Source organism: Hemibagrus wyckioides, linkage group LG20 (genome assembly GCF_019097595.1).
Source record: "Hemibagrus wyckioides isolate EC202008001 linkage group LG20, SWU_Hwy_1.0, whole genome shotgun sequence".
Taxonomy (NCBI): domain Eukaryota; kingdom Metazoa; phylum Chordata; class Actinopteri; order Siluriformes; family Bagridae; genus Hemibagrus; species Hemibagrus wyckioides.
The window spans coordinates 17,808,934-17,818,933 of record NC_080729.1 but is presented as its reverse complement, the minus strand read 5'-3'; the positions used below and the strand labels follow the sequence as shown (position 1 = coordinate 17,818,933).

General features: G+C 42.7%; 1 protein-coding gene across 1 annotated transcript in view; it reads right to left on the bottom strand.

The window, feature by feature from the left end:
• The window catches only part of cntnap2b (contactin associated protein 2b), a 51,698-nt gene that overhangs the window by 8,956 nt on the left and 32,742 nt on the right, over positions 1 to 10,000 (bottom strand). Inside the window, exons 10-22 of the mRNA XM_058417928.1 lie at positions 9,972 to 10,000; positions 7,428 to 7,534; positions 6,989 to 7,108; positions 6,785 to 6,903; positions 6,592 to 6,676; positions 5,257 to 5,413; positions 3,926 to 4,053; positions 3,593 to 3,763; positions 3,045 to 3,263; positions 2,688 to 2,924; positions 1,898 to 2,122; positions 1,509 to 1,642; positions 889 to 982 (exon numbers count right to left, since the gene is read on the bottom strand). The exon at positions 9,972 to 10,000 is cut by the window's right edge and continues 134 nt beyond it. Coding sequence (XP_058273911.1) covers positions 889 to 982; positions 1,509 to 1,642; positions 1,898 to 2,122; positions 2,688 to 2,924; positions 3,045 to 3,263; positions 3,593 to 3,763; positions 3,926 to 4,053; positions 5,257 to 5,413; positions 6,592 to 6,676; positions 6,785 to 6,903; positions 6,989 to 7,108; positions 7,428 to 7,534; positions 9,972 to 10,000 — 1,825 coding nt within the window. The remainder of the gene's footprint in view (positions 1 to 888; positions 983 to 1,508; positions 1,643 to 1,897; positions 2,123 to 2,687; positions 2,925 to 3,044; positions 3,264 to 3,592; positions 3,764 to 3,925; positions 4,054 to 5,256; positions 5,414 to 6,591; positions 6,677 to 6,784; positions 6,904 to 6,988; positions 7,109 to 7,427; positions 7,535 to 9,971) is intronic.

The following is a 10,000-nucleotide window of genomic DNA, read 5'->3' as shown; positions in this document are numbered from 1 at the left end:
GGAAGTGCCTTATTGGGTAAAATAGATATATCTTGTAGGAGAACTTCTACACCATTTTTATATGCGAACCGTTCAGGTCTTTAATGGAATTTAGTGTGATATTTTTAAGAAAGTACCTGAATTGATGAAACCCAGCACCATCTTCTTCTAATATTTAATTGTCAGCACAGAATATATATATATATATATATATATATATATATATATATATACATACGTTTTATAAGCTTTAAATAATATGAAATGAACTCTTTAAAACTTCAGGTGAAGTGAATTAATGAGCATTACAGATTAAGATATTTACAGGACGGTTTATTTAAAGTTAGTTAGTTATATAAGACATTAGTTATAAAGAATAAAGTACCCTAAAATAAAAAATAAATTAAAAAAATATCTAATAAAAAAATTTCTTTTAAGGATTTTTAAAACCCCCTAAACACCCTTGGTCATTCTGAATAAAAATATCAAGACGTTATTTGAAATACAATAGAAGTTGAAAAAAATAAAATTAAATAACTCAAATTCTATAGGATTTTTTGACAGTTGCATAGTGCTGGGACTGGAGACTCCTTCCATAAATAATGAAATAATCTCTATACAGAAAATGTCTTCATTATCATCATCATCATCATCATCAATGCTGCACCTTCTGACCAATCAGAGACAAGAATTCGACAGACCTGTGTATAACATGTTGTACTGTATGATCTATCTGTATATATATATATATATATATATATATATATATATATATATATATATGTATATATATATATATATATATATTGTTCCACGTTATGTCTTAACAAGGCTTAACTCGATGACTCTGGCCTTTTTGCCTCACTCAAGTCGATCAATTAATTCTAGGAAAAAACCCAACTTACTCACCGAAAACTTTTCCGAGGAAAATGGTCTTGATCAGGTTGAACTCGGTGTCAGATGCCCCAGGGAGGGAGTAGCTCATGGTGGGGTAATGATCTAACTGTACACACACACACACACACACACACACACACACACAGGTTACTGGATAATACACACATGTAGCAGTTTACTGTATCATATGATTGTTATACTACGGTCACTGTACAGAAGGTAAAAACTATTTTATTTCATTTATTATTATTATTTTTTATTATTAAAAATTTATTTTTTAAGGATCCCCTCAATATCCTTACAAAACGATTCAGACTTTCATTTTAAAGGCGCACGATAATGTCACATCATCACGTTTAGAGTAAACACCACAACGCCCCAGAAACAAAATACAGAAATGCAGTAACAAAAGTTTTGGCACCCCGTGCTGTAAACTACGTTTCACAACTTCAGTCTTGAACATTTTTAGCTTTCAGATACATAACATCCTGATAAATATACAGTTTATGAAGTAAACACTGTCACTGTTTATTGTATAACCCTAAATAACCAGAGCTGTAAAAGATACACTGTCTTCGGGTACAAACACTTCTGTCATCTGTATAAGCGTTAAAGTGAGACTGGAGCCTCACCTGCAGATGAATGAGTCGCTCATGTCGGCTGATGTTGACGCTGTGAGGCTGACCGTTGGCCATGTTGCGCTGATCCAAGCTGATGACGAAAGGCTCCTTGAGGCCGCCCAGGTTGTAGCGGATCTGCAGCGTACCTGAGGGTAAAGCAGAACTAATTCACGCTCTGTGTGAGCAAGATGAAATATCACAGGGACGAAGATTTACGGAGACATTTTAATACAAAAGGTTGACTGGAAAATAAAAGAAATGAATAACAGCAGACACCAGATATGGAACCGAAGAAGGCTATAGAAAAACTCGATAAAAAGAATGGACAACAGAGAAAAAAGTCCACTTCCTGATTGTCACATAAGAACCAGTTAGAAGCAGATCAACCTCCACGGTCTCACCGTTGTGGCGTAGGACGACTGCCAGGTAGTCCTGAGTCCTGGAGCTGATGTAGGCGAGGACGGAGGGAGCTTGAGTGGTGCTGAAGCTGAAGCTGAGCTCCTCCTGTGTCAGGTTTCCCTCCACACTCAGAGCCCCTAAAGCGCCCTTCGCCACAGGAGACGTGATGCTGCCAGACATGAAATCGTAGCGGACCAGCGTGCCGCTCTCAAAGTACCCGCCCACATCTAGAGCAAACGAGAAGGAAATGAGCAAAGACTTGAACGAAAAATGCAGGCAATGTGAGTTTTCAGTACAGGTTTGGAAATCTACGGAGATTCCTTCGCATCACAGGGCAGAGTACCACGCTGACGGACGAGTGCAATCCGCCCTCTTCCACATACATGAGCTCAAGGAGTCTGTGATTGGCTAGAGTTGCTTTGATTGACAGGTGAGAGAGAGAGAGAGAGAGAGAGAGAGAGAGTATTTCATCCCTCCCAGCTCTTGTTCTCCCACAAATTGCACAAAATAGAACTGGACTTTTTGTGCAACAGGAATAAAATGTCTACTGGCTTTAGTAAAGAATAAAAATCTCAAAAATATTTTGTGAAGTCTCTACTGACCTCCATTGGTTATTAGTAATATCAGTGTTACTGAATAAAGTCATTAATGTTTAATTAATATAAATTAGTATATATTTATAGCCTTGAGCATTACGAAATTATCATTAAAAAACACAATGGAAGGTATTGTATTGAACAGGAAAAACATATAACGCATGTACTAGATGTAAAGGTGGACTGTATCACACACCGTCAGAGCAGAAGGGTCCGTCGAAGGCCGTGAGGCTGCAGTCGCACGTGTAGCCGTTATACTTCTCCACACACTTGCCCCCGTTTTGGCAGCGTGTACCGTAGCTGGGGCAGTGACCCGAGCAGCCGGGCTTCACTCCTGGAGTCACCTTGGCTCTCTCTTCTAGGTCAAGAGTCACTCCGTTCATCCTGAGTGAACGGATGCATCCCAGAAACCCCCTCTGCCCTCCGGAGGCACCTAGAACGAGAAATTGATACCGGTCCATAAATTAGCATGAACACAATGTGTAGTGAGTCTATTATCTGGGAGAAACTCTTGGAAGCTCTACAAGTAGAAGAAAAGAAGTGGTGTTTTTACCAATGAAGAGTTGACTGAAGAGCTGGAGACGGGTGTGGCCATGGGGTGGAGCCTGGCGCACGTCTCTGTACACTTTGTCCAATCGCAGCATGGCTTCCTTCACATTGCGTTCGGCCTCCACCCTGTGCCACTGGTTGTTGTTGAGCGGTGTCGGGGAACGCACGCTCAGCTCCACCGGCCCGTTGCCCACGTCAAAGGAGAAGGAGACCACGTTAGCAGCTATGTGGGAAAAAAAGCAAAACATTTTTACAAAACTGACTTGCAGTGGACGCCCAAGGGTACAAATCTGGGTTGAAGATCAGGGTTCAAGCCCCAGCTCTACCAAGCTACCACTGTTGGGCCCCTTAACCATCTCATCCCCAGGAGTGTTCTGTAATGGCTGACCTTGTGCTCTGAACCCAACCTCCAAAGTTTAAACCTCCAAACATCATGCTGCAATCAAATAATCACCTTCAGGCTAGTCAAACATTTCCCATCGTCTATTATTTTCCTGTAACAGCACGACCCTAGGAGTTTTATTCTTTACAAGACAAAATAAAAGTCCTCACATTTCAGCTCAATGCGAATGAAGTCAGTGTTGCCCAGGTTTTCCAGAAAGATGCCATGTGAGGATGAGGTCTTGAAGTAGAAGCTGATATCGGCGCTGGACTCGCCTTGAAATGTGGGGAAATGCAGATAGGCTGCCGGGGTGATGAAAGATGCGGCGTTCCAGAAGTTTCCTAAGCAACAAGCAGAGGCGTAAATCATTCCTTTTTTTTATCAAGTCTTAAACCATGACATCAACAAACAAAGATCAGAGACATGTAAATCCTTAGGGCATCACCCCAGAGTCTAAAAAGCCTCATACATCCTGAATTTTTGCAAAAATGCACTTCACGTACGGTCTCCGTGGCAACGAAGAGGTCCCACGGTAAGTTTGGCTTCGGATCTGGAACGCCGCGTGTCTCCGACAACCACTTGAGTAACAGGGAGATGGTCCTTATACATCAGCACACCAGCGTCCTCACGCCTGAGAGCAAAAATAAAAAATAATGAAAATAAATCACACTGACCACCAGAGGGAGATGTGTCATTATTCTCATTCCTCATGCCTGGGCTTGTAGGTGTCCAGGGAGTTTGTTTTATTCTATTCAGTGCCCAAGGACATCATACACTAGGCAAAGGTGTCCTGCTCACTGAATTTACACCATGACTGTGTTTACTTAGATACATAGAGTTTGTGTTAAGGAACTTCTGGAACTTCAGAGATATTGTTTAGAAGTTCAAAGTAGGAATCCATCTGTTCATCCATCCATCTATCCATCCAACCATCCATCCATCCAACCAAACAACCATCCCTCCATCCATCCAACCCTCCACCTATCTATCTATCTATCTATCTATCTATCTATCTATCTATCTATCTATCTATCTATCTATCTATCTATCTATCTATCTATCTATCTATCTATCCAACCATCCATCCATTCAAACAACCATCCATCCATTCAAACAACCATCCCTCCATCCATCCACCCATCCATCCATCCATCCATCCATCCATTAACCCTACATCCCTCCCTCCCTCCATCCAACCAACCATCCATCCATCCATCCATCCATCCATCCATTTATCCATGCATCCATCCAACCTTCCAACACTCCATCCATCCCTCCCTCCATCCAACCAACCATCCACCCATCCAACCAACCAAACAGCCATCCATCCATCCATCCAACCTGAAGGCTATCTCATGACACTAGATGCACAAGGCAGGGCACACCCTGGACAGGGTCCCAAGCACACACAGAGGACACACACACACACACTACAGACAATTTAGAGATGCCAATCTTCCTACAACATGTCTTTGGACTGGGGAAGGAAACCAGAGAACCTGGAATAATCTCGGAATGGTACTTGAACCCCCAGCCCTGGAGGGGTGTCAGAAATCGGGCCTTACATATTTATATGATGCACAAAATACACAGGTTTGCTATAACCTGTAACAGTAAAGCAGTAGTGGGGAATTTGTGCTTAGAAAAATGAAAAATTTAAATACTTGAATATTTTTTTGTCTCACAAATAAACCAACTTTCACATATTAATTAAGAAATTTGTTTGAACCTTTTAAAAATGTCAAATTCAGTGTAATGACAATGTGTGTTTAACGTTTAACAAACAAATGTTTTGTTTGTTTTCTTGTTCATTCAGTCTGAATGAAGTTCTCACCAGTGACTCTGGTCGGCATCACAGTTACAGTAGAAGTTCGAGTCGGTGCAGTTGCGCTCGATACCGCAGGCGCATTTCTGGATCCCCGGCCCTGAGCCGCCCCAGTAGAAGTGTTTCTCGTTCCCATGGCCAACCCACCAGGTGTACGGGGGTCCGTCTAAAGCGAAGAACAGAAATTGCCCAGAGATTAAAAACCTGTACTTTATGTACAAATGATACGATTGCAGGATCACAGGATTATAATAAAGCGCTAATACATTACTGTTTCCACGGTAACAGCATGGTACGACAAAAAGATTGTCATATATCAACGTTGATTTTGGGCTTTTATAGTACTGATTATGGAAGGAGTCTCCAGTGTCAGTGATTTGCTCATAGGAAGGTGTTCAGGGACAACGATTTTCTTGGTAACGTCACAAACGTCCCTTTGCTCCCTAGTACACTTTTATTATTTTTGTGGAGATGAGACGCTTCCAAAAAAACGACGTCCCTTATTTCCAGTAAGGAAACATAGTGTGCATGGATGCTCCGTGGTTTTTGAAGCCCAGGGATATTAGCAATTGTAAGAAAGACAGAGACAGCCCTTAACATGGACGACTCCCTGATCAGCTCCCTTAGTAGTGTACTAGGGAGCGAATTGAGAATGAGAAAATGGAATTAACCCTCCTATTATCCTTGGGGTCAATCCTTGGGGACCGCATTCAATGTACAATGTCTCTAAATACACTGCATTACCAAAAGTTTTGGGACACCCTTCCAAATCATTGAATTCAGGTGTTGTTTTTCAGGGGTTGGGCTCGGCCCCTTAGTTCCAGAACGCTTAATGCTTCAGCGTTAACTAGTACAATATGTTCTTTAAAATCGAAAGAAAATATTGTTAGCAGTGAGCAGGAAACCATGGAAGCAGCACCGGAGCTCAAATCTGGAGGATGAAGATGTTTGATTCTGATTCTAGAAGAGAATCGTGACATCTCCAGAAGGACACCAAGTAGCTGCTTGTGAATAAAATTACATGTCCGGCTGATTAAGTTAAAGGACCTCTAGATGTACAGGAAGAATGCAAAATGCACACACACACACACACACACAATACATCCTAAGTGTGTAGCAGTTAAAGTTTCCGTGGCCTTGTTGTTTCTCTGCAGCAGTATGATTAATGTTTGTGTCGCGACATCACCTTCACAAGAACTACAAGTAGGTGAAGAGTACAGCTACAGTTTCAGCACCGAGTGTCATATATTTCTCACTCAACATCCAAGAGATCATGATAACTGAGCGCAAAGAGTAATAAAATACCCATAATGCACTTGTAGGAAATAGACACACACACTCTACCTGGTGAGTTAAGGAGGCGTGACCTTTGGCACTTGTAGGATACGTACTGCTCACAGTGCTCTGCATTGCTGGTGATGGTGTTTATCTAGAAAAGACGACACACACACACACACACACACTGGTTTTAGACCACACTCTAACCTCAGCACTAAAAAAATATCAGTGATGTTTCTGTATGCAGGAAGTAAAGCACCTGCTCTGTAGACACGTTGTAACCGAGTTTCAGTACGGTTCCCTGTTCAGGAGCGGACGCCGAGGTCACTGCGGTCTCAACTGGCAGATCATTAGTCAGCATCATCCACACTTTATCACCTGGAATGTGAACACACACACACATTGTATTGTACTGTAGAACGATTCTATCAGGATATACAGGACAAAACTCCTCTCTCTTCACCCGTTATGTTGCAGATGACTTTAAAGGGTTCGAGAGGTCCGCTCCCATCCGGATCGATCCAGTAGGAGTCAGAGCGTCGGCCCAGGTGCTTGTACTCCTCGCACGATTGCTCGTAGACCGCTGCACGAAAGCAGAAGTAAGCACAATCACACACACACCTGTAATAACAGTTTATTTCTGTACCACGCTGATCAGCTAAATTTAGAAGGAAAGGAAAAAAACACCTTGGAAAAGTCGCAACGCCTTACTCAGAAGTGTTAGCACTACAGTGAACACGCTAATCAGCAAATTCCTTACGCCCCGTGGGGACAGATGGGGATCATTACAGGAAGGGAGTCAAAGATAAAGAAAAATAGCATATTCAAGTAGAATTAATACTAATGCACAATAACAGGGACAGTGTGTGGTGATTAGTGATGATGCCATTGACAAGTCGTACGTGTGTGGCAGGTCGCTCCGGTGTATCCGGTTCCATCACAGGAGCATTTAAACACGTCTGCGGTCTGGGAACAGCGGCCTCCGTGCTCACAGGGGTTCGGGACGCACCTGCAGAACAGCAAGGTCAGCTTTTTATTTGACACACATGCATTAAGGCGCTGGATTACTGATCACAAGGTTGTGAGCTCAAATCACAGGTCCACCAAGCTGCCCCCAAATGCCGTAAACATAAACAGTCGATCAGGCATAACATTATGACCACCTGCCTAATATTGTGTTGGTCCCCCTTTTGCCACCAAAACAGCCCTGACCCATCGAGGCATGGACTCCACTAGATCCCTGAAGGTGTGCTATGGTATCTGGCACCAAGATGCTAGCAGCAGATCCTGTTGTTAAGTCTTACTTAGATGATTTACTTTTGATAGATACTGACCACTGCAGACGGGGAACACCCCCACAAGAGCTGCAGTTTTGGAGATGCTCTGATCCAGTCGTCTTACCGCCATCACAATTCGGCCCTTTGTCAAACACGCTCAAATCCATACTCATGTCCATTTTTCCTGCTTCTAACACATCAACTTTGAGGACAAAATGTTCACTTGATGCCTAATATATCCCACCCACTAACAGGTACCATGATCAGTCTTATTCACTTCACCTCTCACTGGTCATAATGTTATGCCTGATCTGTGTATATAGGGATTAATATTGTTTCTATAGTTACATAATGTTGTCGACTGATCCCACCATCTCTCAGGGTAAGAGGTAGGAATACATCTAGACTCTTCTCTGTTCTGGCACCGCTGTGGTGGAATGAACTTCCCCTAGATGTCCAAACAGTCACTGACCATCTAGAAACAACGGATGAAGACCTACCTCTTCCTGAAGCACTTAAACTTGCTCTTAATTTCCTTGTTTCTATTATGTATTGTTGTAGCGCATTAAAAAATCCTTCCAACAGAGTTTTTAGGCTGATGGGATCCTAAGTCTGTGATCTAGTGAACCAGTGTTAATGTATTCATCGATGGAGACTTCAAAGAATTTTGTACGTCAGCCTGGATAAGAGCTCCTGCCAAATGCCAGAAATGTAAATGTACATGTTATATAAAAAGTAATCAACCTCAAAGTGGCCCGAAGACCCAGGATTAATTGTTAACAAGATGTTAAACAAGAGCCGGAGCTTACAATCACCCTCGGGGAATTATTTCAACTGATGCTTCAATCGTTCCATCATATATCACTCAAAGCAAATGAGCTTCATCAAACTAATAAAACACAACCGTTCGACATTAAAGAATCCGATTCTTCCAGGTGCATGATGATTTCTGACAAGCTGTCGCAGGCACTTAAACCTAACTCTGCGTCCTCACACCTCCCCTAGCTCCGTAGCTGTCGTGATGATGAACGAGTATGCGGGTATATACACTGGATCGGTACGGCCCACATTCTGCCCCATATGCCAGGCCCAGTTCCCTGCTGAGATGCACTCTGGGAGTTGAGTCTCTAAAATCCTGTACAGTGTAGGCAGTTTTAGCTCAACAGGCTGCTCTGGTGTGATCCTGAGCAGCCCGTCGCGGTGGGGCTGAACAAACACGGACGAGTTTAGTAAAAGGAAGCAGGCTTTGAAGACGAGCTCTTGCTGAGGCGAATCGGGAGATGACGTGGTTTGACTTTGCTCCTGGGCGAGATCTTAAGTACAAAGTCAAAGCAAAAGACCATAAATGTTTCTCTAGTCGTGTGAATCAGAGCTGTGTACGTCTGAAATCTCGCACAGTTCCGATCCGCTAATGTGATTGGATTGTTTTTTTGTTCTCTGTTATCTATACAATCAATGACAAAACATATATATATTATATGACAAAACTAGGGCTCATGACCCCCTGTGATGTGTCTTGATTTATAGCTTTGTGTCTTAAATATAGCTAGGAGACAAACTATGTTCTCTAGGTGTTTTTTTTTTTTTTTTACATATTTAATACACAGATCAGGCATAACATTATGAACACTGACAGGTGAAGTGAATAAGACTGATGATCTCCTCATCATGGCTCCTGTTAGTGGGTGGGATATATTAGGCAGCAAGTGAACATTTTGTCCTCAAAGTTGATGTGTTAGAAGCAGGAAAAATGGACAAGCGTAAGGATTTGAGCGAGTTTGATGAAGGGCCAAATTGTGATGGCTAGACCACTGGATCAGAGCATCTCCAAAACTGCAGCTCTTGTGGGGTGTTCCCGGTCTGCAGTGGTCAGTATCTATCAAAAGTGGTCCAAGGAAGGAACAGTGGTGAACCGGCGACAGGGTCATGGGCGGTCAAGGCTCATTGATGCACGTGGGGAGTGAAGGCTGGCCCGTGTGATCCGATCCAACAGACGAGCTACTGTTGCTCAAATTGCTGAAGAAGTTAATGCTGGTTCTGATAGAAAGGGGTCAGAATACACAGTGCAGGACGGGTCAGGGCTGTTTTAGTAGCAAAGGGGGACACCAACACCAATATGAAGCAGGTGGTCATAATGTTATGCCTGATTGGTGTAAAAGCACATCATACCTGTCGATGATGGCACACATGTCCAGACT